Here is a 27,648-nt window from a genome sequence, read left to right as displayed (position 1 = left end):
CTGCTTTTATATTTATAGAATATACTCCTCCTGATGTTAATTTGGTACAATACGCGTTAAAAGAACATAAAACTGTAGCTCTGTCTTTTGACTGCTGCTTAATGTGTTTCGTACCTGGCCTGCTGATGTGAGGAGATGCACATGGCCACGACCAGATGACCTCCTTGGAGATCACATCACGAATTAAAAGGTTTAAGTATCAAAATCAGTGCAGGTAGACGTGGCTTTACATGTGGAGTCACGGGCCTCATTGTGAATGGTGTGCAGACTGCTGATGTGGAGGCCGTTAGCGCGTTGTACTTCGTGTCAGTTTTATTTTGGTTTGCTCCAGCTGTCAGCTCTGGTAGGGCGTGCTGTGAGGGGCACGTCTGGCCTTGGGAGGCCGCAGAAGGCCAGGCCAGGTCTGTCCGGGCCCTTGCTTTTCTCTCTTAGGCTTGTCTGAGCCATAGGTGGGTGTTACGTGGCCATAAAATCAGCTCTGCAGGATTGTTTGCTTGAACAGATGTTACATGGGTTTTAGAGCTGTAATTATTCTTTATTTATGTCTAGTTGCTTGAAACTGACATTTAAAGAATGACAGGTTCTGTGGGTAATACTGAAATGTGGTGGTTTTTCTTTTTTTTTTTTTTTTGAATTACATACAGTACGTTAAGTTAATGTGAGGAGAATAGTCCATGTTCTAAAACTCAGAGAATCCTTCCTAGACCGACAGTAATATACACATTTTTTAGGCTTTCAGTGTAGCAATGCAAGACTTTCAAGTGGAAAATTGTTAATTTACTATAATGAATTGAAACGTGAAAAAACAAATATTTAGTTAATTGCCTCATAAATCTGTCTGTTACTATCAGTGGAATTAAATTGATAAACAGTTCTTTAAAATTAATTTCCACATGGCAATGTGCAGATTTTATTTTATTCAAACCCCATTAGGTATTTGTATGAAAGAAAACATGAATTTGTATTTCTGTCACATTAAAGAGCGTGTGTGACAAAACACACATTTCCTACCATGGATACTGAGGCTTTAATACATTTGGCATGATAAGCAGTGCTAGATGCTAGTTATTTTCGATGCAATACCAGCTGAAAAGTGAAAGTGCATCACACTTTTGTGATTGTATCGTGTCACTTTACTGTCAATACACCTTAACTCGTCAACCGTTTGCTTTTGGGGTCAGGGGATCATGGATGTGATGCCTGAAAGTCACATAATGTTTGGGGCTGAGAGGTGAGGGGAAGGGGACGCTCTTCCAAGGGCCCTGTTGAGCTTATTTCTGGTGCCTGCTCGGGTGGGGGCTCCCAGTGAGAGGAGGAGAAGGTCCGTGTTTTATGTTACTGGGTCCCAATTGCCTCTGCAGGCCCAGCTTTTCCAGATTCAAGCCTGCTGCAGTAGCACTTGTGGACACTTGGTATAAAAGGAACTGGCAAGATGAGTGTTGTTGTACTTTAATCACCTAATGTCATTATGCCCTGTGCAGTATCAGTTTTTCAAAGTAAGTGGGGCACTACACGAAATTAAATCATTTGATACGCTCCCTCCTTGCAGCAAATGTAATAAGAACATCCTTGCCTACCTCTCCCAGTGACATTCAGCAGGAGAAAACCTGTCTCGCTGTGTATGACCCAATGTTCTGGAAACGCACATAAAGATAATTCCTTCTTGCTGTATGGTGTTGTTAGTTATACTTAAAATTCAACTCGATGGTTGTCATCTTGGAATTTAGTGGTGGATGAATGGTTGCAAGTTACAGCTGGTCTTACGGTGAAGTTTGATGTCTGGGAGTCAGGACGCCTCAGTTTAATTCCCACAGCTGTCTCTTGCTTCTTGAATGACCTTAGTCAACTTATTTGAACTTTCACTCCCTCAGTTGTTTTGCTTGAAATCAGTAGTTACTCCTTCCCACAGGCATAGTCGGGCATGACTTGTACTGATTTGTAAAGAGCTTTGAGATCCCCCAAAGAAGCCAGCTAGAGGGACAAAATATTATGGTAACGATGGCCTTTAAGACTTCAGAGGAAGGCTGCAAACACATTTTCATTTAGCTTTAATAATACTTTGATAATCAAAAGAAGAAATGTAATGTTTAATATTTAAACAAAATCGCATTCACTTTCTTCTCATGTTAAGTGAGTATTAAAGCAGGATGGAAGCTAGTTTACATATTTTTACACTAGACTTTTTTATTATTAAATACTGAAATGTGCTGGAGCTGGCCAGCCTCCAGTGGATATGACTCACTAACATTGCATTTTAATATTTGCAAGTTACACAGTATGTTTCTATTAGACAAATGGTTGATGGTAAGGAATTCAAAGAGGATGCACTTTTATTAAATAACATGTTGTCTTCATGTAATGAAAATAAATAACATTATTTATTTGCTGATTGACAGCAGCAGGGACAAAAGTACTTATAAAGGGTTTGTAGTGTAAATAACTGTTATTCAGGATGCAGTAATCCGTGTGTCTGGTCTTGAAAATGTATGATATAGTTAGTGTCGTGGGATACACGTCTGAGATTCTCTGCAGACTGAAGAGAACCAGAGCTTCCTGTCCACCTGCTTGTAATAAATGCAGATGCCCCAAAATACAAATGTGAATTCCCTTCTCACATATCCGATAAAATGCAAACGTTGTTAAATCAATCAGGTTTTCAGACCTATATGAATGGTGAACTTAGTTTGAGATAAAGTGATAATTTTCGGATGAGCTGTGAAATTCCTTGCAACAGGATATTCTGTTTGAAAGCATTGAGGATGTTAATACAAAGCTATCAGATCCTTTGTACTTAACGTTTAGCTATGGGTGCCAAAAATTTCTCAAGGCAGAGGTGATATTTTAGAGGAATGCTCTGCTCTGTTCCTAGGTGCTTTGCTAGGCGTTGCTGTTGGCCATTGTGGGACGAAGGATGGGTTAGAGCTTTGGTCTTATTTTTCTTCTGGGAATTTGGCCTTAAATGGCCATGTTTTCTTTGTTGTGGCATTCCTGTCATTCATGAAATCACTTATACATGTGAAATTTCAAGTACGTTCAAAACATAATTGGGGAAACAGTTTCTGTTTGGCTCTGGAAATTACAGTACTTGGATAATCATTTGTATCACACCCACCTTAAAAATTCAAATATCAGACATGAGGTTGTAGTTTTGGTCAGTCTAAATAAGATTGTGTTATGATTTTGCTCTACCTGAAGAGGAGAATTTTTTACATTTTTTAAGTGATCATTTTTAGCTTTCAAATCCAGGAGCAAATTTCAAACTTGTGTTTTTAAGCTTTTGGCAGTGGATAAAGAATTTCTGTTAGCATGTGGAATATAGCTAGTTTGTACCAAAAAGTTGCTCTTGCTTAGAACTGGCAGTGTTAAAAGACCTGGCTTCTTTGTCATTATTAAAAGGCTAGGTCCCATCCAGCCGTCATTGAAATCACTGGGAAAATTGCCAGTAGCATCAGTTGAAGTTGAACTGTGCCCTTAGAGAGGATCTAAACCTCAGCACTGCTGGCGAACTTTGTGCTGCTTTGGTTAAATTATTTTGTCATACTTTATACTTCGTTTATTAATGAGAAATAAACATTGTGTGCTAAGACATGAGTGGTATTTGTTATAGATTATCTTCCTCACTAGAAGCCAAAGATGGTGATAATCCATTGATTTGCTGACTCTGTATCTATTCAGGTAAAAATATCTACAAAATATTACACTTTCTAAAGCTGCGTATAACAGGCATCTTATTGCTGTGGGGCTTTTTAGGGTCTAGTGGAAGAAGGCTGAAAGTTTGGAGTTTGAATGTTCAAGGTTCTTTCCAAGCTCATGACCAGTAAGTCTCGGGAAGCCACAAAATCATTGTGTCTCCAGTGTTTTGCTGCTGCCTGAGATGGGCAATATATTGATGATGGCACTGAAATGCATGTTTACTTGAATTTGAAATGAGAGCACCTTGAATTTATTTGACTGTCTCTTCCTTTCCAGTAGATATTACTACAACAAATGGGGGCAATTATATGGGATTTCAACTGAGAGAAGAATAATTTATTAGAAAATAATTTCTCTAGCCAGAGTCCTAAACAACAATAAATTAAATTATATTAGGCTTACAGCACTACTAGTCTGTGTATTGGGGTCTCTGAATCAGCCTGTATGTATGCACTATAAACAAAGGCCTGTGTGCACTTCTCCTTCAATCTAAAATTGATGAATGAAATAGTCATCCTCCTGAATTTTTAATTTTCCTGTGGTGGTATTCTTCAGCACACGTTAAGTTTTAAGAACATGTGGTTAAAGAACTGCACAGCATGTGAAAATGCTCAAGGGAGCAGAGGTGCCTGTTAGTAAATGAGTGCATTTATTAGAGCTGTAGGAGTAGCACGGAAGCACTTCTGTGATAAAATACTCAAGCGTTTGAGTCTGCTGATTCATCTGTCTCCAAAAGGATGTGTTAATCAATGATTGTTTTGTAACATTTTTAAAAGGTTAGATTTATTTCTGCTAGCTGTCTACTGCATATCATTGCCAATATTTCAGGAAAATACTTGGAAAATATAAGGACTCAGTTTTTAAGGATACATCCTACAGGTGCCTAGAAAAGTTTTAAGTAGCAATATTAAAGAAAAATTTTAGTTATAAAATGGAGGTAAAGACAAAAGTAGAGTTCCATATGGTTTTCAGTGCAGGTGTAAGGATGCAGTCAGTATACATTAAGTGATAATAAATTATAGACTTTCTGTATATTAAAATGTATTTTACTCTTTGAAAATGGTGCATGTATAACCAGAAGAAACTTAGTAGCACATTTTTAATTAATAATTTGAGGTACCCAACCAAAGGAAAAAAAGACAGTAATAGGCTTTGTTAAAAGGTCTTTAATTGCATCAAATTATTGTTATGCCTTTGGTGTAATACATGTACTCTGTGTAATAGTACCGTGCCACATTTACTGTTGATGTGTATAAAGAATAATGCACAGCATGCAACTAAACAAATCTGTTTTTATCAGTAACAGATTAATATGTAGAACAATGTAGAAGCACGATGGCAGCTAGGAAGCTGTTAGGAGATGTGCTTTGAAATGTTTTTGAATTACAGCATATACTTTGGCAAATGCCTAATAGCTTTATTGCCATCAGTGAATTTTGAAGAAATTTCAAATCCCAGAAGAAATCAAAAGAACCTTTAAAAAAAAAAAAGGGGGGGGGGGGGTAAAAATAACTGCCATATTCTGATAAACTCTTGAATGCAATGAAGTGAAATTCAGAATTCAGGTGGAACCTCCTTCCCTATCCAACCCCCCTACTACAAGCTATCAGAGTCCCGTTACAGTCACAGGACATTACCCATCTAATAGAGCTTCCTGATACAGGTCCAGTGTCCTGAATATAATTCATTTGGTGCCAAAAATACTCATAAATTTTACCTTTATGTGAGTTTGCTATAGTTTATTAGCAGTTTAAAGTAAACCATCACTAACATACTGGATTCAAGGTGTTTTTGCTAAGCTGATATGAATACCTTAGTGTGCATTCATTTATTAAAACAAACAAGAGCTGACAACAGACACAACAATTAACAAAAAAAAAAAAGTGTTATCTTAACTAGATACTTACGTATCGGGTGTTTACTCTTAGAAATATAGTATGTTGCAAAGCTATTTTATGTGATTGATGTTCTATAATGACTGTTTGTCTTTTAATGTCCTTTTGGAGTTGTGTTTATATTATAATCATTTTTCTCTTCAGTTTCCTTTTTTCTCTTTTCCTTCAGCTTAGCTTTTGTTTCCCTTAGTACAAATCTGAACTGACAAGAGGACTGTAATAGAACTCCAAAACATACCTTGAACACACATTGTTAACCAAATTACAATCACTGATGTCGTTTACACATGTAGCCTTTCAAAGCATGAACATGTTCATTTAATTTGCTTTTTAAATATCCCTAACAGTGTCCCCGAGCATTTTAATAAAACAGAAACAGTTAATTATTGTCGAATAAGAATATCCAAACACAGTGGTCTGCAGCTTGCATGTAAATGTATCTGACAGTGCTTCTCTCTTGAAGAGAAAATTGTGTAAATTGCCACTTATTATCATTTTTAATAAATAAGTCTTATCTTGATTCTGTTTCTCTTTTTCTTTCCCACCCCTCTGCAATACTGTTCAACAACCATACTTTCAGTGGGACCATTTCTATTACAGAGTGATTGAGCTCTGATTTACACATCAATTACCCAACTTCATGGAGATTTTCATGCTCCCCTAGCTGACATCAATGAAGCATAACTGCGTAAGCGCTTTATTTCATCCCAGTTTTTGATAACTCAGACTGATAACTAATCATATCGAAAGACAATGTGCTATGATACAGGAAACAATAAATGCTCCCCTTTGAAACCTCATCTATTCTTTATACGCTTACTATTCAGGAAGTTATCTCTGCCATCCATTCCCCCAGAATCGTTCCTTCTAAATTCATGTTAAGGAAAGGTTTGGGGATGCATAATGCCAAAAAGAGGAGAAATTGAGTGACAGTAACATTTTCTAGATACTTAGGGGGAAAAATAGCTAAAAAGAATGAAGAATGTGACAAATATAAGCCAAACCCTTAGCCTCCTAGTTTAAATTTCCATAAATTGCCTAAGGGTCTCTTGGGTGTTATTTTGTTCGGAGGCTTTAATCTTCTGTATTCTTTATCTAACGGGCTATGGGAATGGTATTGTTTTTAATGCAAATTGTTAAAATATTTAGCTCATGTAGATAGATAACCAGTGACCATCTCAAGTGTCTCTATACAGAACTGTTGAACATCAAAGACAGAATATTCTATATTTTAAAATAAATCATTTATCTTGAAGTACAGTGATAGATATGTGCAGCATTAGATACTTTCAGTAACTATTCATGCAATGAAGAAGAACACAACATTAAAGCAAATGTTAAATAAGAAAGATTGAGAGAAGTGTAAAGCTATTCTATGGTGGCCTGATTGGTCTCTGTTAAGTAGTAAAATTGCCAGGATAAAGATGCAAGAGCAGTGCCACTAAACAGATGAAGAAGAATTTTGCCATTTTAAGTGCGGGTACTGCTCATGACATTTATCAGTAAGTGAAACAATGCCTTCAGATGGGCAAGGAAGATATGGTAAGTTAACCATATTTTTGCTTAAAGATCAGGTTTTGAAATTCCCCTCGTTTACTAAATATATTTTAAGAATTGTAATAAAATTTAAGACCTCAGGCAGATTTTTTCATTTGGAATAATGAAATACCACAGAGTATACTGGGAGAATCAGAATACACTGAGAAACCTGTTCTCCTTCCTTCGTATGATATTGTGGTACTCTGGTTTTACATGAAATCAATGGAGTAATGTTGAGATAAATCTGGACTAATGTAGAGGGGAATTGCTACTGTAATGCATTTGCTAGAGGTAGTTTCACCTTGCTGGGCTATCAGGTGAGACTGCCTTTTGCCTTACATTTTTACGCACGTTGAAAAAGAATTGCCCTGGTGTGGAAAAGCAGCCAAGCGCATATTTTAAGCATGGGAATATTCTCATTGACCTGAGCTGGATTTCTCACATAAATCAAATATGTTCACTAGTGATTTTTCAGCTGGGATGTTTAATACCTTGCTCAGGCATATGAATATTTGAGGAAGTCCAGTTTCTGGCTTTACCTCACCAACCTCCAGAGCACTTGTGACAGAGAACAATTCTGTCCAAGAGTCACAACTGTGAAGAAATAACCTTGGGAAGGGACTTTCAGTTCTTAAATTTATTCCATTTTATATTCACCATGTCTTAGTTTAGAAGCTTTTGTTTATTTCTTGTTTCCACAAATGACAAACGTTTCAGTTTGAGAGCTTCTTTCATCATTTAGGCTAACCTGATATTTTAAGGCAGAGGGGAGAGCACTATTACAGGAGAATATTTGATTTGATCAGTGTGCATTTTTGTGAATTCAGACATTGCTGCTTTCAATATTTAAAGAAACTACTTCCCTAACTTGTGGATAAATGCTGTTTTTCTCTAACGTTATGCATTTATCCTCCAGCATGTAGTCTGTCACTACTATAAAGCCTCTCTGCTCCAGCTTTTTATTGATTCTTTCCCTATTGCACTTTTGTTGTTTTGTCTGAATCAACAGTGTTCTGTTCTCATTCATGATTTTTCTGCAACATTAGATATTTGATCATTCTCTTCTGCTTTTTGTTGGTTTTTTTTTTCATGTCATAGTGACTATTCCTTCAAACTTGTCTGGCCTGACTTCTTTCTTCTCCTTTCTCCTCTCTGTCAGGCTTGTCTGCCTTTCCTAGTCTTCCACGCTTTGGGAGACTACCTCTGTGGCTTTAGTTACAGCATCTTTGAGGACAAACCCCAAATGCAAGGTCTCAGCCTTTAGCTGTTCATCTTACTTCTTCAGCTTTCCTTTTAACTCTTCCCTCTAACCTCTAGCTCTTTTGCGATGTCCTAAACGTGTTTTTTTTTTTCCTTTTACCTCCAGATCACTTGCACTGCATCTTCTTACTTTCCCCGCAGATGATTGCACTGTCCTTTCCAGTGCCTAAATTTTTATTCTACTTCTAGATCTCTTTTTTGACCGTGCCTGACTTCCATCTCTTACAATCAGATCCACGTTTTTAGCTTCCAATCCATAACCTACGGCAAAAGACAGCAGGCATGCACTTGCTACGGCCTCCTTCCCCATCAGCCAGCCTCTCCCCCTCTCTGCCTGTCGCCCTCGTCCCTGTCACCGTCGTGGGCCGAAGGGTGCAGCTCCCTGGGCCTTGCCGGCACTGCGGCTTCACCGGGCTGAGCACCTGGCCTGTCACAGCGCATCGGCTCACCGCCCGCTCTCCCCGAGGGTGTCCGTGGCTGAGAAAAATGACAAATGGATGTATGCTGGTCTGATTTTAAAGGATTAAGTACGCCTTTATTTGAAATGCATTTGCAGCTCGTGCTGATGTTAAAGCAGAGCGGTAGTGTTATTGTTCCCATCCTTTCTGCCATACCCAGCACACAGGTAATTTTTAGAGCAGTGGTCTCGTGTACTTTGTAGCATTCTTATTGCTCACCATTCCTGGTCTTCTCAGATTTATGTACAGACTTCCCCATTCTAATTCAATTATTAATCTAATAAGTGGTAACAAAACAATAAAGCTCATGTATTTAAACTGCGTTGTTACCTAATAGCTGTATCTAGGGAACTGGCCTCTCAGATACAATGAGTATCACAGCCTCCAGCTGTTTTCTTCTAAATCTCTTTTTTAAATGTTTACAAAACTGTGTATTTGTGATTTCCTACTCTCCTGGCGTTAGAGGAGTCATGAAGTATTTCTCATACTAATGAGACAGGCTGAACTCTGGTGCTCCTCGTCGTATCTGACTATAGTTTCACTGACACCTTCACCACTAATCACATATCCGTATTTCACAGAACATTAGTTAGGCTTTATATTAAACACAAGTCCCAGAGATTGCCTCGTGGCTGCATTAAGAGTTTCTGGAGAACATTCCACTAGGTTCTCAGTGCTCTGCAACCTTAAGATCTAATCAGCATTTCTCTTCGGATCACAAGGAACCCAAAAAAGTTATCCTAATCTGTGTATGATTTTATCATATTTGACTTTCCACAGCCACAATCAGTGCCATGTCAAGCTTTCGCATAGCAAAAATACATTTGCAGAGAAATACACCAAGCAAATGATCTGACAGGATGAGCAACCACTTGCTTTTGTATAGTCTTTGTACACTTAAGGCTGCGGGGTAACTGTGGGAGTGGAAAGTTTGAAGCAAACCTTTAATATTTTTTTTTTCTCACAAGACAATTTATGAGAAAGATTTGGATTGATGTAGAGGCAGCAATTCACTTAGGGCTTTGCTTGTGTGGTAATATGGATGCTCAGTTTGATAGTCTGCAAAAATCATTGGGATCCAGGGCATGAGATGTCCCTTTGTGCTCCTCTCTTGGGTGCACGGAGCATCTGTCTTTCAGAAAGATGTGCACTGAAAGAGAGATACCTAAGTATGTTGTGTTTAAAAAATACTGTTTCTTTGTGTGTGTGTGTTTTTAGCCTTTCCTGTTAAAATTGTAAATACTGTCTTAGTTTAATATAATGCCTTTTAAAGCGATTGTACCATTTTGAGTTACCACTGTTTTCATCGTTTTTGAATTAGTGGTTTTGTAATGTGTCACAAAACTTGTATGGATAGTCTTAGAGCCTTTGCTGCTTTTTCTCAGTTAAGATGTGGCATAAGGCCTCTACTTGGTTCCCTAAATATTCTGCATGCTTGAGACCAGAGCCAGCTTTTATCTAAAGTGCTGAAGCCTCATATGAAAGATGAGATCTGTTCTGTGCTGAAGTCTGTGATCCGAGATTCTGTGATCTGTGTTCAGTGGCCAGATTCAGTCCGATCTGAGTGGGTGCAGGATTTCACCCTGAAACACTGGGCCAGGGTTGCCATTGTAAGGCTGTAAAATGCAGCTCTAATTTTCATGAATAATTCTTTCTGAAGTGGCAGTGCCTGGGATGCGCCTGCTCGCATAAGAAAAGATTACTCGTGAAGGATATAATATCCTGCTTTCAGTAGGCCCACCAACTTGAGTGACTGCTGCAGGTGAGATTGGGCTCCTAGCTTTGTGATCTGCTCTTGGTGCAAGAATTGCACCATCTATAGGTGAGGCTGTCAGAGAAGTCACTGGGAAGATCTCCCATGAGATTTTTGTTCCCTTACTCCCATACCTATGGACTTTAGGACTGATATGGAGACATGACAGGAAGAGAGAGTCGTGTCCTCCTCTTTACCTTTTAGTGAGCAGGTAGTGTAGTAAAGTGACCGGTGGTTACAATTTCCCTTCGCTCCCCCTCAGGAAACCAGTAAATTGTGCTATCACCTTCTGCAAAAACACCACGAATGATTATAGGAATGTTCTGGAGCTTGGTGGTGGTGAGCGGATGTGAGGCAGCGATGTCACCACATCAGGGGGGCGTTACGTGGCGTCTTCAAAGACTTCCCACCTGTGGAAGGAAAAGGTGGATGGAAATCATGCAGCTCAGCCTATGGAGGTGCCTTTGCGTTCAGTTTCTGAGTCATACTCGAGCATTATGCAATTCAAACCTGAGTGATCTTGAGTTGCTTATACCGGTTATTAATTCATATTTTTGATTTAAGGATTTCACTGCGGCATTTGTCTGGGCTTTTTTCTTTCCCTCCCTGTACAAAAACAAGCGTGTGAGTGTAACGATACAGGGAGTCATCAGGAAACAGACATATGCTTTCCTGTGCTCTCTGCAGGGCTTGCAGGTTCAAACACAACCTGCCTGAATCATAAGAACTTTAATTGAGTAGATAAAGAGGTCCTCATAATTATAAACTGCAGTAGGTATAACAAGAGGCTAAATACATAGCTGTGGTTTTAATTAGCTGGTGCTTCAAATTAGTAATTGTGGTTTCACTCAGAAATCAGTGACTTTATACACTGTTAAAGCCTCATCACTGTGCAGTTCATTCCTCATTATATCTCTCGGTGTGAAGCTTTCAATACAACATCATGCTGAGCTAAAAAGGCAAAAGTTGTAGAAATTTGGTTATCTTCCAAGTGCAGTGGAGCTCTATAGAGGTTTAATTCATTCTCACCAGAGACAGGAGAATTAAATGTTCTTTGTTACATATGTAATATGTCCATCTGTATGTAAGTGCCTGTACATACGGGGCAGGCATGGGTATGTGCATGTCCGGAGTCTGTCAGGGAAGTATTGCTTACAGCAGATGACATCGGTGCATGTACTAAACCTGCTCTTCAAATTGTCATCTGGAATTTGGTAGCTAATTAACTGACACAAAGTAGAGCCAAAAGCCTCATAACAAATCAAATATGGGTTGAAAGCACAGAAGTGTCCCTTAATGCTCGTCACGTGAGGGGTTGTCAGTGCAAGCTGAAGCATGCATCTCTTCCTTTCCTCTTTCCTTCCTTGTCCCCCCTCCCCTTCAGGGTTTTAATTATATCTTTTCCCTCAGAGGAGCAGGAGGTAGTTTGCGAAGCTGAGAGACCAAAGTACTTCAGTGCTATTCAGGGGAGAAGCGAGTGTGATCTCGCAGCTTGTCAGCTAGGTCTGGCAGGTGCACAGAGTAAGCTGACGTACAGATAAGTGCCACTCACCATCGCTGCGCTGAGGTGATAGATCCTTTCCTGTTTGTTTGTTTGTTTGGGTGTAGGACTATCCGCTGCTAGAATCAACTTCCCTAAAGTCTCTTCTGGGAGACGGCTAGAGAAACCCTTCTTAAAACACCCTTGACACCCACAGTGAAGCCTTACATAAATTTTAACAAGTACACGGGACAAAATTAGGTGGTCTAAATCACACAAGGCTGAACTGGAGTGTTGGGATGGATATAGACAAGTGTTACACAGTTAGTTGCATTTGAAGACATTGCAGCGCTTCCTTGACTTCACTTTTGCTTTATTTGCACAGAGACGTTCTCTGTAGGTGCGCATGCACGTGTTTGTGTATGTGTATATGTTCATATATTCTGCAGACTGTTCATACAAATGTGTCAAAATTTGTATTATTCTCGTGCATAACGTTCCGTTAATTTGAAAAAAAACATTGTCTGTTTTCATTTTGGAAGTGTTCTGAATAGTTCCTATTACCCAATTTCATATAGTATTATGACTCCAAATTTACATTTAGGAAAATTATGTAGTGGCTTTTGCTTTCTTTCTTTCAGAATTATCCTCAGGAGCTACATAGTTTCTGAGGTTTTGCTGTTCTTACTGGTAGTAATGATCATGTAACTAAATGATGGGGAAAATAATATGCTATCTTTTTGTCTTTCTCTTCCTCAGTCACTATGAGCAAGACAGGAGTGCACTTAAGCGGAAAGAATGGGAGAGAAGAAACCAAGAAGTCCAGCAAGATGAAGATCTCTTTGCTTCAGGTTTTAACCTCTTTGGGGAACCCTACAAGGTAAATTGCATTGTTTTGCTTTACATTTTTAGAATGTCTTTTTACCTGAATGCATTTTGCAAATATAAATGAAACTACTTGTTACCTATGGGAAAAGTCACATCTGCATTGGTACTTCCACCCTTGAATATGCTGATCTTCCAAATCAACATATTGCAGAAAAGCAAACTGAATGCCACACCCAGCATTTCATTGGCAGAATCAGGAATTTTGCTTACAGTCCTGTTAAAGTTTTCTTCCTCTATCCACACAGTAAAGTCCCACAATAGAAGTATGTGCAGCTGATATCTCTACAAGCGGGGTCGTACCTTCAAAAATAACACTTAGTCCTTTTATTTTTAAGAAAAAAATATACCTGAGTTGTTAAAACTGAAGTCTTCTCTATAAATAATGAGTCCGTAAGCTTTCTTTTGCAATCATAACTATCCAAAGAAGTCTTCTGGGAGAGTGCCTGAATCCTTGGGGACCATAACAAGAGTGTGAAAGGGACTTATGACAAGTCTTATTCTCTCTAAGGAGCTTCGCTGCCTGAGGTTTTCATCACCGAGGGATGTCCCCCTTTATGATTTCTGCTGCTTTGATTTTCAGTAAGACATTCCCTGAAGAATTCATCAGAATGTAAATTTCCATATCTCTTTCTCCTCCCAATCAGTGACATCCATTGAAAGGCCACCACTTCATCTTTCCATTTCACATTGTTAGCAGCTGTAGGGAGGATGAGGGCTCTTTGAAAATCACCAGAAAAGGAGGAGGAAAGACTGGCATTACTATCAAATGGTGTCTAATAATTATAGGCTGGGAGACTTATTCAGCCAAATAAAGATTGTGCAGTTGGAGAGTTTGTTTGTGTTTTGTTGTTGTTGTTTTTATAAAAATCTAATCAATGCACTATTTCTGCACTGGACCACATTTTAGCAACTTTATTTAGAGGAAATATTAACTTACTGTGAAGTGATTTTGTTGAGACTTCCTGCAGTTCATACAAACATATGAGTGGTCATTTGGATTTCAATAGGTAGAGTGATATGCAAATCAGCACTCAGTTGTGAGTAAGGAACTAGAAATGTACCTCCCAACAGGTATCTATTGTACCATAAGAATGGTAATATCTCATTTTACGTTTTTTTAGAATGCGTGTATTTGCACCAGGCATATACAAAATATACAACATGTGTGATCAAAAACTCGAAAACCACAAAGCAAAAATTATTCTGGTAAATTTCTGGAGGTAATTTAATTTATAAACAACAAACACAGATACTTTATTGCTTTTCATGTGCTTAGAGAGGAAGTTTGGGGATCTGTGGACTTGAGCAAAGCATAATGTATTACTATGCTAAAAATACATTGTAATGATAAGTTGTGAAATACATAAATTAAGAGGAAATTGCATGCATAAGTAGTTACATGTCTTAAATTTGCAGAACAAAAAGAACCAAGACTGGATATGAAAGCTAGGTCTTGCCTCTGTTTTTTTTACACTGGAAAAGGAACAAAATGATAATACTGGTGTTTCCTTCGTAAGTTCTGCATTGCTAAGAACCTGCCACACTACAGTGTCCTAGATGCAAATCAAGAGGTGGATCTGAATCTGAGTGGATAAGTAGTGATTTGTATTCTTAAGCAATTGCAAAACTGAATTCAGGGTTTTATGCATCTGTACTCTAGGATAAAATAAAGAGGTCATGAGATGAGGAGGAATGTACTATATGTTGAGTTTGAAGCCCTGTTCCATTTTGAGATGAATGGATGTTTCTTTGTGGATGAGGTTCAGGGCCTGGTGCACACAACGAACTGCATCCATCTCATTTATTCTCATTGCTCTCAGTGGGAGCAGGACAAAACAAAGCACTGCCCAGCAAGGTCAAGTGGCATGGTCTGTAATGGACACAAGGGGCACATCCACAGCTGGACTACCTCTGCTTCTGAACATCATCTCAAGGGGTGGCTAGTATGTCTCTGAAAGATCCAGGGGTGGGAGGTAAGGTAGAGACTACAGTGGCAAAGGGAAGGTTGGGAATAACAGGTCTCAGGAAATAGAAAGTGTCTCTTTTATTTTATTCCCAGACATAGTGTCCATACTTGCTTATCATTTCTTCCCCATTTGCTTCAACAGTACAACAGTAACCCAGGGAAGGGATTGTCAAGGCAGGGAATACCACCACTGCTGTTTAGATGATTTAATGACTCAATGACTGGCAACTATTTTAAGACTTCTCTAAAGTTAGGGATATTAAAACCTGGCCAAAGAAAGCTGACCAGTCAGAGGAGGAGGACCAAAAAAAAAAAAAAAAAAAAAAGGAAAGGGGGTCTCTTCTGTTTTTCTCATGGATCTTACTACCACTCGTGTATCACAAGTTACGTGATCTGAACATTTGTCCTTCCAGCATATCTGCCTCTGTCTACCACTTCTTTACCCTAGCTATTAGCGTATCTGTCTTTTTATCCCTCCTATCGGTCAGCTAAAACATGGGTGATCATTAAAGTTTTGAACAAGTCCGTGTTTTTGCATTGATTCTGTGTATTGTCATGTGTAAACATACATCAAAAGAGGTGTATTTATCCATGTGTATAAAATAGATTGGTATATGTTTATTAGAAGATGGAAGACTTCTTTTGAAGCTCCACTGTCTCATGTGGGGAAACACCACCTCCAACAATGGGATGACATCCAGCGTTATTTTGGTAAGGTTGGGCAGTGAGGGCTGTGTGCCTCCTAATACAAGTTACAGAGCATGCTGGTTGCAGGTCTTGCATTCAAATGCTGGTCCAACCCGCTAATGCTTAATTTGGCAGAGATGATCAGAGAAGAGCCTGCAGTGTTATGGCAACAGACATTTGAAAGAGCAGTGTGAGAGTTTTAGTGAGAGGAGCTGCAATTTTACTCGTGAGTTGCTGACATTTTTTAGCGTTTTGAATTAGAAAAGAGTTTCAGAGACAAGGAGTATTTTAGGGAAAACAGTAGGAGGTGGGATTTGTTTTGTTCAAGACTGTAACTTGAGAGACAGAACCCAATGGGCAGCATTTCCATTGGGTATTCTTTGGCGAATGTTAAATCATTTATTATCTCTTTTTAGGTAAAGCCCCTCCTATTCAAGCTTCAGATAAAAAAAAAAAATAGCTTCTGATGCAGGGAGGTTAGTTTAACTGAGGCATGAGAAAGTGAAAGAATTACGAAACCTCAAGTTTCATACAAATTTTCACAAAACCCTAGTAAATTGGGCCTATAAGTTTGAGTGCATTAGTTCTTTTCTTTGTAAAGCTATAATGCAATAGCTAGCTAGCAAATTAGTCTTCCAATAGGATTCTATTACAGATCTTTTTTGAAAGCAATAGAAGCAAATGTAGGAGGGTGTACATTTCCTAAATTAACAAGAGCCTAGAATGAGGGGGAAGGCTGCTAGCCACGAGTCACAAACCAGACATATAATTTATGCCTTGGAATAGTCAGAAAATGCATTTCCTTGATAGCGGCAAAATTGTGATTCAACATGCTGTTCAGAAAATAAGCTGTACAGAGGTCTCCTTTGAGAAATCAGCCAATTATCCAGAACATGAAGGTAGAAATTGTCCCCAATCTGGAAGTAACAAAGAACAACCAGAAATTATGACCAGATTTTGTGTTTATCTTGCTGGTATCCGAGCTTGTCAAGAATACTCTACTTCTCGTGAAAGCCCTGAATTTGCTGATGGGGAAAAAAACAACAACAACAAAAAACATACTAATGTTATGCTTTATTCCTTAAATGCAGGTAGTAAACTGAATTATGCAACGGTGAGCTTAGTCAGGTTATGTGATGCACAAGTCTGGTCTTAGTTGTGTGCTCTAGTTTTATTTCACTGTAAGCTAATTTGCTGCACATATTCACTATGTGTTTTTACTTTTCAGTCTGGCTTAAAAAACATTGAAGAAAATAATAATCTTTCCATTGACTTCAACAACTATTGGATAGAGCTTTAGCGTACTTAAAATATGCTAATGATATTTAAATTAATTACCTCCATATTTTTCAATAAATATATATTTTTATTAATGCTCCCAGAAAATGAGTACAAATAATAATACTTTTACATGGTCTTTTATCCCCAGAATGTGAATAGCTTGCATAAAACAGAGTTAATATTAACAAAAATTATTTTTATAATCATGACATGTAAAAAACCAAATATTTGAAAAGCTCTACATTCAAATTAAAATATTGATTCCCTCTGTAAGGACCTAGACAAGAGCCATTTAATGTGCCATGACGTTGAAGTGTTACAGTGATAATGTGGTTTTTAGTATTCTTTTTTATCCCCCCTTTTACTTTCTGGACAGTAAGCTAAACACACCCTGGAAGTGCAGCTGAACCAGAGGTAAAGGTTAGTGGTCAGGCTTTTCTCGATACTTGATTGTTTCCTATGTGCCATCCCATAAGGAGTTAAAGTGTTTGGTGGGGAAGGAGGAAACAGAACAAGTATGTAAGTGTTTAGACTTCGCATCATAATTCCTGCTGGGCCCTTAAGCACAATGGAATCTCCTTGTTTTAAATTTGGGGGCTGAACAGAGAGAGCCTGGTTTTGGCTGCTGCCCAAATGGCTCATTGTGCAACTCAGTTGAAGGAGACTGCTCATATACAAAGAGCTTATTCTTAGCGCAGATAGAATATAATTTTGCCACTAAAATGACCAACCTAGGGATTTAGTTAGTGAATAAAAGTGATTCGTGGTTCTCCACAACTGGGATTATTAACTGTGTCATTGAGGAGCGCTGGCAAAATGTATATAGATGAGAACAACACTGAACAGTTAATTTTTAAATCACTGCCTCAGTGCAGTGGTAATATATGTTACAATCCCTGAGAATGAGCAAAAGAAAATTTGCATTTATTATCTTTTTTCAACATTTTTTATGGCATGTGCAGTACTAAGAGAAAAATCTTTCTGCAATATTCTTCTCATCTCTTGACTAGTTCAGTAGTGGTTAATATAAGCAGATATTTCAGGAGGAATCCATGCATGGATTTTTTTCATCACTCAGATTTCTGCATAATACTCGAGGAAGATGGAAACGGTGGCATGGTAGCATCCTTGGTTGAGGAATTAAGTGGGACTGTCTCTAACCAACCACAAGCTCATAGTGCTGCCTTTCCCCATCTTTATGACCTGGTGTTAAGGCCCCTTTGGATTGTGACATTACTTGCTGTATTGAGTGAAAAAAAAAAAAAAAAACAACAAAAAAAACAGTTGGCTGTAGCCTAAAGTATCGCTGTGTACTACTTAGGTTATGTAGCTGCAGCATACATAAGGGAACGATGTGAAGCTGCAACAGGAGGGTCAGGCTGGGTGTCAGGAAAAGGCTCTGCACTGAGAGGTGGTTGGGCGCTGGGACGGGCTCCCTAGGGGGTGGTCACGGCACCAAGCTACCAGAGTTCGAGAAGTGTTTGGACAATGCTCTCAGACATACAGGGTCTGATTTGTGGGTGGTCCTGTGTGGACCCAGGACTTGGACTCGATGATCCCTGCGGGCCCCTTCCAAGTCAGGATATTCTATGGTTCTATGATAATTTAATTCCAGACTGTAGAAGTTAACCATCTGCTTGAACTACACTTTTGCTCTGGTTTTATCCTTTGAGTCACGTAAAGTAATAAGCATTGGGAATGCGGTGTTTTAGTTCTCTGCTGGTCATTTCCATGAAACATAAAGGTCAGTGAGAAGGCTGGTACGTTGGGTCTCTGTGGGGTGACTTAGAACAAGGAGAGAGGAAATTAGCTGCATATTAGTTATAGCTTCCAGCTTATTTGTCCAGCTTTTTGTAAGTGTAAAGGTAAAGGGATAAAAAACCAAAACATTTTCTGCTTCAGAAGGGAAAGTATAATAGTGGTGAAACACAGATGAGTCAGTATTTATTTAGTAATTACTGGAATTCAAAGAAAAGCATGATTCACAAATACAACCAGCCTTTAAACAATGGGAAGAATACTTAAGAATGTGGTAGTCATCACTATTTATATTCTTTAAGAAATCTTTGGAATGATCATTTATTTGAAACTGCTATAACTCTTCAGTGGTTAGAAGCATTTTCTTTTATGTATTTAGAGAGTAGATACCTTGGGTCAAACTGGACCTTGGATAGAGAAATGGAGTTACACTGTAGAAGAGCTTGCCCCTGAGTGTCTGTTATAGACTACGTGGCTTCTGTTTATGGCAGAGCTATGAGTCAAGGGGGTGAAAGTGCAATAACATATTTAAATAAAATGTGTGATTGCAGTTCAAATGCTGAGTAACCAGTAATTGTACATTCATGTTTTGCGAGATATGAAATGCACAAGCCCAACTTCTCTGACATAAAACCAGCCTGTTTTGCTCATAACATCCATAACTGATGTAATTTAAACATTTCTCTGAGAGCACATTTAAGAAAATGGGAAGCAGTATACAAGTGTTACTCATGCAAGCCTATTTCAAGAGATTCTTTGAACACAGTTATTGATAGATTCTTCTTACATAACATATGCAAAATGTAATTGAAATTAAATTAAATGTCAGCATGACACCATTAAACAGCTAACATTTGCCATCTTCTAAAACAACTATTCCAAGCATTAACTTCCTAATCAGGAATTTATTCACTCTTTTTGCTTATTTATTCTAGACAAATAAAGGTGATGCTCTTGCAAACCGTGTCCAGAACACGTTGGGAAACTATGATGAGATGAAGGACCTGCTAACTAACCATTCCAATCAGAGCCACCTTGTAGGAATCCCAAAGAATTCTGTCCCGCAGACGCCCATCGACAAAAATGAACAGACCTTTTTCCCGGAACAAAGAAACAGGATGATCCCATCTCATCAGATCAGTGGCCACTCATCGACATCAATGCCTCCACCTTCTTCATTATCATCTAATTCTACTTTGCTACACGGTCACCAGAGCAGCAGGAAGTCGAGGACAGACTGGTCACGTGGTGGGCACAACTCTAGTGGGGCCCAGCCAAGCCAATCCAGTAGTCAGCAGAGTAGGACAAAGCATAGCTCTTCTCATGACCAGCCGCAGGGCAGGTATGAAGACCTCTACAATTGTCAGAGTGAGCAGCATAAAAGTGGAGGAACTGAGGAAGCAAATTCTATGGCAGCATCTTCACATTCAAGGCGGCATAATCATTCAAAGTCAGCAGCTGGAGAACATACTTACAAAGAAAACAGTCATTCAAAGTCACCCACAGAGCTTGAGTTTGTAAGTCATGGTCCTGGATCTCCACTTCCTTCCACATCTTTGTTATCTGCAAACAACGGTCTTTCGACCCAGAATTTCCCACCAGGACTTCACTGTAAAAACAGCATGGTCCAGCAAAAGCCTACGGCGTATGTTAGGCCTATGGATGGTCAAGACCAGGTACCCAATGACTCGCCTGAACTGAAACCTCCGATAGAAATTGAGAGTGGATATGGAAATCAGTCCTTTGGAACGCTGTTGGAAGGAAAAGTGAACACCCCTAGTTCGAAGAACAAAGTACCAAAGCTTAACATTCCTCCTGTTGGTGAAGTAAGTAGTTCAACATATCTTTTCTCTCGTACTGGTTGAGTATTTCGTGCACTGAATACTTGTCTTTGGAAATATGCAGTTCCCTTTCCTGGAACTATGTTTTAAAACATTCCTTTTTTTCTAGAGTATGCATGACTAACTTTATTTTTGGCAAAGTTTGTTGTGATAGTCCCAGTAAGAAATATTTAATGAAATTTTAAAATCACAGATTGGAATATTAACATTGCTTGTTTCCAATTAATATTAAAAGGCTAGGTCTCAGTTGGGTATAATACATTTATACCAGCTAGAATTCTGGACAGAGAACTCTAATATCTTGGTTCATCTGCAGTTTTCACTATTTTGCATATTCAGTTAGGAGGTAGTTTGACATAAATATCAGTGTTTTAATCTCTTTGAGGAAAAATGGCAGTCTCCAGACTTCAGCAGTACTAAACAGTTCTACCAGTAAGGAGTTTATTTGCAGAGTTTGCTGAATTCCCATTGCTTTTAATGGAATTAATGTGGCTTAAATTCTGAGTAATGCTTATGAAAATGTGTCCCATTAAAGCTTTTATGCATTTTGAAGAGCTCTTAATATTGGGATTCAGTCCCAGTCTCTGCTACCAACAGTTTAAGCTGTTGAATTTTGTATTGCTGGTCAGTACAATATTCCTGTGAGGAACATTTTAATCTGTTCATATTCACGTCCACTCCAAGCACAGATGTATAATAAGGATACCAATTGAACTATTTACAGTCTGTATACTTTTTCTCTTATTCTGAGTTTCTCTAAAGCAGTAACTATTTCAAGGTAGGTTTATAGCGTGTGTATGAGCAGAATTGCAATATGGGGTTTTCATAGTTTTTTGTTTTCTGCAAAATATTTCCCTGTTTGGTAATATTTTTATACTAGGAATGAGGAGTGATGCATTCTTAAGCCACTTTATTGCAAAAGGTCAGCTTTTTCTACTGGAGTAATTGTTTCAAGCCAATAATTTGTTTGACTATTTAAAAACTTGATGTTATTTATTAACATTCCAGGCAGCAACAAAGACTGATGTGTTTTGCAGTAGAGCTTGGAATAATTTTCTGGGAACTGCATCTGAAAACAGTAAAAGGCCTATTTATATCAAGTGGAAGCTGAGGGTTGCTTGCAGATGGTGTTTTATTAGAAAATGTATTTGTTAATAAACGTAGCTTTGTACAAGATTACTTTACAGATGTTTCTGTTTATTTTTACCTTAGGTTAAAAATCTGCTGATGTAGATGGCTTCATAGTCTGTTGCGATTTGTCGCTAGCATTGTTTGGCAAGTAAATAATTGCATGCAAAGGAAATAATGATGTTGCAAAAGCAAATACATTTATTCACTTTTGCCATCTATTAACACTATGAGTCAATAGACATACTTTCAAGTGCAGCATTAATATGAAGTATTTTTGGAAACAGAATGTGTCTTTTGCAACTTGTCTTTTTTTTTTTTTTTTTGATTTTTCTGGTGAAATCCTGGCACAGTTGAAATCAATTGAGTTGGTACCAGTTCTTTTTGGGCACAGGATTTCACCCACGGTCTTTTTTGTGTAGTTCTGAGGATCTCTAATGTGGACTGTTTTTAGAAAGGTTTCTAGTTACAGAGATGAAAAATTAAGTTGTGAAGTTGTTGCTATTGCTGCCTTAGTTTATATCTTGTGTAGTGAAAAGTACGGGTGTATAATTAATTTCATTTATGATCAGATAAATGGTAAACTCTAGGCACTTTAGAACTGAATGCAGGTAATAATTTTAAAACAGTCTCTGTTTCATGAAAGTGAGCAATGATTTGAAAAGGGAAAGAAAACCCAAAGCTGTGTTGAGGTGATGTATAACTCTCCTTTCTGATACAGAACATATGACAATAGCCAGACTGATGGATGTTTTGCAGGCAAATCTCCTCCTGAGTTTGGAGGGTTGGATTTTTTTTATTTTTTTTGCCTGTGTCAGGACTGTGAACTTTGGCCCTCTGTGTTTTTCCACAGATGTGTATCCTGAATTTGATTTACCCTGTGTTCAGCAATAAAACTCCTTCCAATCCAACGTTATAGATAACTGGCTTAGTTTAAGCTTAATCAGAACTGACAGTGCACACCTGTGAAACCCATAACCTTTTCAGAATGACTGCAGTGAGTGGCTCTGTTGTAATCTTTATACAATTGATGTGGAGGCTTATGATCCTTCGGTGGTGCTTATCAATTTATGAACCCTCCCTAGCCACCTCCAGCCGTAGTCATCTGCTTGAAACAATTTTGCTCCTGCTCCACGGGTTTCCATCCTAACACTGTTCCAGGTGGCGGTGGTGGTGATCTTCTTCGAACTAGCACTAGGAGAGTTACTTTTGGGGGCATTTCTCCATCATTTGTTCCGTAGCCCTCCCGCATCTGAGTCCACTTTTCAAGTTGTCAAGTCTACACATTGAGATTGCACACCAAACTTTTTTCAGTGATTTTTCTCAAAATTTTGCATGCTCTCAAAATGAGGAATTCTGTGGAGAAATAAAACTCCTCTGTGACAGTCCTACAATAATGTCATCTATTAAGATGTGTCATGGTGGGAAAGAAAAAGACAGTTTTTAATATCTTAAGGAGGGGGAAAAAGTAACCAAATATTGGAAGAAGCAGATTTAAAAGATGAGCTCAGAGTGATGTGGAAATATGGTCTCATTTATCATGGCTTAATGGAATAGGATGTTGAGTGCCCTGGAAGCATTCTGCCATGTGTAAGGAAGTGATCAATTTTATAACGTAATTTGTGTCACTTGAGGTGTTGCTCTAAGAATCTTTGCTCATTCTCAGGGCCCAGTTCTGCCCTCAGATATGCCCATCCATCTTTCAGCTCCTCTGGAGTGGACAAGGATGTTAATGCCTTGCTGCTGGCATGTCTCCACTGTGCAGTGGATTGTGGTTTAGTGATTTCTGAGCTTGTAAAGATTCATGGTGAGTTCACACAGACTTACGAGATTGGGTCAGAATATAGTGGTGGCAGCTCTTTTGCACCCATGGAATAACCCTTACCTCTCAATGGATGCTGCTCTATGATTTCCAGACCCAGACTTACCACAAAGAGCTCGTTCAGACCTGTCTGCACCATGCATGGACACTTCTGGTAGAGGAACAGGAACAGCAGAGCTTCTGTAGACTTCGTTTTGTAATTTAAAGATTTCTTTATGGTTGTGTGATCCTTTTGATTTCTTTTACCTTTGTGCTGTGTTTTACTTATTGGTATCATTTTCTAAGGCTGAAGGTAAAAAAAACTGTAATGCTTTGGTGCCTTGGGTAAAACCCAATGTAATCACCAGTTACCAGGCTTGCAGCCTCCAGGATTCAGAAACTGTGAAGCAGACCTTTTGGAACTGGAAGGCCATAAGTCTGTCATGTCTTCCGGGGGGCATGCAGAAATGCACCAGATATCATGACATAGAATTGATAACAACAGCCCTGGAGCTAAAACATAAAATTGATAAGAAGCCTCCAGCCATAAACATTATTTCCTGTTCCTTTCTTATTAACGCCGATCTCTTTATTCTGTATTTACATACATACATACATTAATTTTGAGCTTGTATTTAACATTTGGTAAATTGTGGCAAGCCTGGGACATCACAAAGAGCTTTTGTATTATGTAGAATTCCACCTACTTACATTGTATGATGGCAGATGATTGTTACTTACCAGTCAAGGAGAATTGCGTAGCTAAATCCTATATGCATTTATTCAAAAAAAGTAGAGGTTAGAGACCATACTAACAACTGATCCTCTCTCTGCTGCATTAAAATCCAGAATCTTGATACGTGTATGTATATTTAAACCTCTAGAATCAGATGCTTACAAATTATTTCAAATCGACTAACTCAGCAGGAGATAGTTGAAAGGAAAGCCTGTACTTTTCAGATTGGGCTCAAACACAAATTACTGAGAGTATTGAGTAAAGTAAAGGGTTTTAAGGTCTGTGGGAACATCAGAAGATGTGTTCCTGGAAAATCTTATGCACGGTTCTCCAGAACAATGCATGGATTTCCAATAAATGTTTAGGGACAGGAAATCAAGGGCAATTGAGATAATGTTTGATTCTCTAGGCAGAGTTTTTAAATCTCACTGCACAATTGGCCTCACATTCCTACAAAGTAACAAACGCTCATATACCAAATTTCCCTAAAAATACAAAGCTAGGAACAAATCCAAACGGCCTACAACGTCTATGTCACCACCCACTTAAGTAATAAAAAATGAAGAACTTCTATTTTCACTTTACTTCTAGGAAAATATTTTGACGGGTTCAGTATACTGCAAAGTGATAAGCTTCTGTTACATGTTTCAAATCATTCTGTTATCACTGCATGTATTGATTAGCTTAGTACTTTCTGAGCTAGCTATAAAAAAGGCTGCTCTCTTTCTGCATTAAAGAGCAAGAAAAATTGACAGGTAGATAACCATATTGATTGAACCTAAATAGTAAATGCAAGGGGCCTATATATGCCTTATAAAACTCTTTGGTAGGAACCAAAGCCAGTTTAATATCTTTTTTTTTTTTTTTTAATTAAATGGAAAGTAGATGTCTTTAACCATCCCCACGCCCTTCTGACATACATGCTTCTCTGGTTGCTAGCTATAGTGCATTACCATAGTTGTGGGCAAATCACTTTTTTTTCAAATGCAGGCTTTATCCATTCCCCAGACTTTGAGCTCTGAAGAAGAATGGACCGAATCAAGCATTAAGCTGAAATCCCTTTGCTTGGTTCATATTTCAAAAGTCTGAGGCCAAAAACAAACCCAAAGAGCAGTATTTCTTGCAGTATTACAGGTTACAGCCATATGTTTTTCATTTGTAAATACTGTGAGAAGTAATGTTCTTGTGATACTTCTAAATGAAGACCATATGACACCACTCGACTGAAGACCTCTTATTGTGGCCTTTCTAAGGCTACTGTCCGATTGCTCGGACAATTGTTAGGAAAAGTATTTTGCAGGAACAGCAAGAGGACAGCTTACTATTTTAAATAAAATGTAAAAAGTAATTATGCATATTTAGGGCCTGAATTTTAACCTCTGTGACCAATGAGGACTTTGCATTTTATCTCCGAGACTGCCCATAAAATTAGCTATAGTTAAAAGATCATAGTCTTAGAAAAAGTTTTGTGTTAGAAAAGTGATTTTTTAACTTTTTTTTTTTTTTTTTTAATTCTGCAGTGCCCAAGTAGCTGCTTGTAAGTGGCTTGTTAGTGATCCAAGTTAAGATTAAGAAATACTGTTACCCGAATACTGTGATATAATATTGTCACAAAATAAGATGACCTTAAAGGCTTTGGGGAGAGCAGCAGTAGAATTGGTTTTGCTTGAGCAAAGATGGGGAGGCATCATTTAGTGGCCTGGGGGGACTGCAGGGTGTATGCATAGCTCTGCCAATAGATTTGGTCTGTGACTATGTGACAGTGTCACTTTGTTGGTACTTCTCAAACTTATTATAGCAAGCTTAATTTATTGAGTTCTGTAGATTGAACAGAAGTCAGAAATCTTTAAATAATCAATCCTGTTCCCCTTTTTGATTTGTGGTCCTCAGTGTTTTGGTGCATCTGACTAGGAAAGGGGGGCTATAATATTTGCTTTCCACCCTTAGAGGAGTATTTTTCAGATTTTCATTGAAAAAACATGGAGTAAGTATACAGTACTATGGCTGCTTTTCCTAACTAAAACTGCATCTCTCTTCTACTTACTCCAATTAATTTAAGGAGAACATATCAAGCCATATCAAAATCTAGTTAAGTGTTGTGAAATCGTCTTTATGTTGACTGGCAATGTATTTTTTGACTAATGACCAGAAGTTGGTAGAGCTGATTTTTCAGCATCTTCTTTTCATCTATGTGCATTGCAAACGCACCAGGAAGAATGCTCCTGGATCTTGATGCTCTGCGTAGCTGTCAGCTAAGCCGGGTGCTCTTCCAGGAGTAGTCCAGCAGCGCTAACAAAGCCGGAGCCTTTGCACTATTTGTTAACACTGCTGTGGAACATGACCTGCTTTAGTGACTATCCTGTCTCTGTGAACTGTAAAACAAAGAATGCTTGTGTAACAAAAGATGAGAAAGCACCATTTTCAGGTATTTGATTTTTTGAGATGTATGCTTTCACTCAGGGCTGTGAACAGCATGTCGTCGGCTTGCGGAGAGCAGGATTGGCAGATATTTGTGGATCTGTGTTTGGCTCACTGTGTGAGAATGAATGGCCATTTGTAAACTTTACCATGAGCTAAGTTAAATATTATTTTATCTGACTCAAACCTTTAAAGTAACACACAGCTAGATAGAAGGAACCTATGTAGATGTTCACTGCTCTTTTCAGTCATACCTTTGGGTGTGTTTTTTTTTTTTTTCTCTTTGTAGAGAGCATAAGAATTATGGTTTTAAGCAGTCCAAGAACACAGAAGTCACTTTTTGTTTTGTTTTGAAGTTCGGGCAAGAGAGTCTGTGCACATTTTTGCATGGATAATGACAGCTATCATGAATCATCACTGGGACTGAATGTGGGGCTTCTCAGGACAGCCTTGGCTCCTTTAACAAGAGCTGGGGCTCTTGCTGGCAGCTATAATTGACTTTCTCCCAGGGCCACTCACCAAGTGAATGTGGTGAAAATATTGCATCCAATACATTCTTCTTAAATGTATAAAAAGAGGCATAAAGAAAATACAAGAAAATCAGTGAGCACAAATACAGACTCTGAGGGGAAAAAAAGTTCTAATCCTGATGAAAATGGTAGTCAAGTAGAAAATTGGACTTTGCTTTATCTGCTAAGTGTAGATCAGTAAGTAACAACTGGAATGCTCTTGTGCAAATGTCAGGAATCTGGGCAGCCAAATGGTGCAGAAAGTGTGATTAGATATTATAGAGGTAATAGGAAACCAAATAGAAAGCACTGTTTCAGACACAGTGGTAGCGGTTGAGACTGAAATATAGCTAGAGAAAGATAAAGGAGGAGGGATAGCACCATATATTGTCAAGCTGAATGAAGATTTACAGAGAATATTGCAACAACTAAAATAAGGAGAAGGGGAAGGTGAGGAAAACCAGGTTACTATGCAACAGAGAGATGTGGTAGACGTGAAGAAGTGTAGGCACAATCTTAACATACAACGAGTCCTTGTTTCAGCTTCAGTAGGAAGC

At 38.4% G+C, this 27,648-nt stretch overlaps 1 protein-coding gene across 9 annotated transcripts in view; it reads left to right on the top strand.

The window, feature by feature from the left end:
* AFF2 (ALF transcription elongation factor 2) overlaps nucleotides 1-27,648 on the top strand; it is a 329,062-nt gene that overhangs the window by 72,401 nt on the left and 229,013 nt on the right. For all 9 annotated transcript variants that reach the window (XM_067004994.1, XM_067004995.1, XM_067004996.1 and 6 more), the window contains 2 exons: nucleotides 12,838-12,958; nucleotides 19,594-20,484. In XM_067004994.1, coding sequence (XP_066861095.1) covers nucleotides 12,838-12,958; nucleotides 19,594-20,484 — 1,012 coding nt within the window. The remainder of the gene's footprint in view (nucleotides 1-12,837; nucleotides 12,959-19,593; nucleotides 20,485-27,648) is intronic.

This window comes from Anser cygnoides, chromosome 13 (genome assembly GCF_040182565.1).
Source record: "Anser cygnoides isolate HZ-2024a breed goose chromosome 13, Taihu_goose_T2T_genome, whole genome shotgun sequence".
NCBI lineage: Eukaryota > Metazoa > Chordata > Aves > Anseriformes > Anatidae > Anser > Anser cygnoides.
Note: the sequence above shows the minus strand (reverse complement) of the source record. Positions and strands in the feature narration are given on the sequence as shown.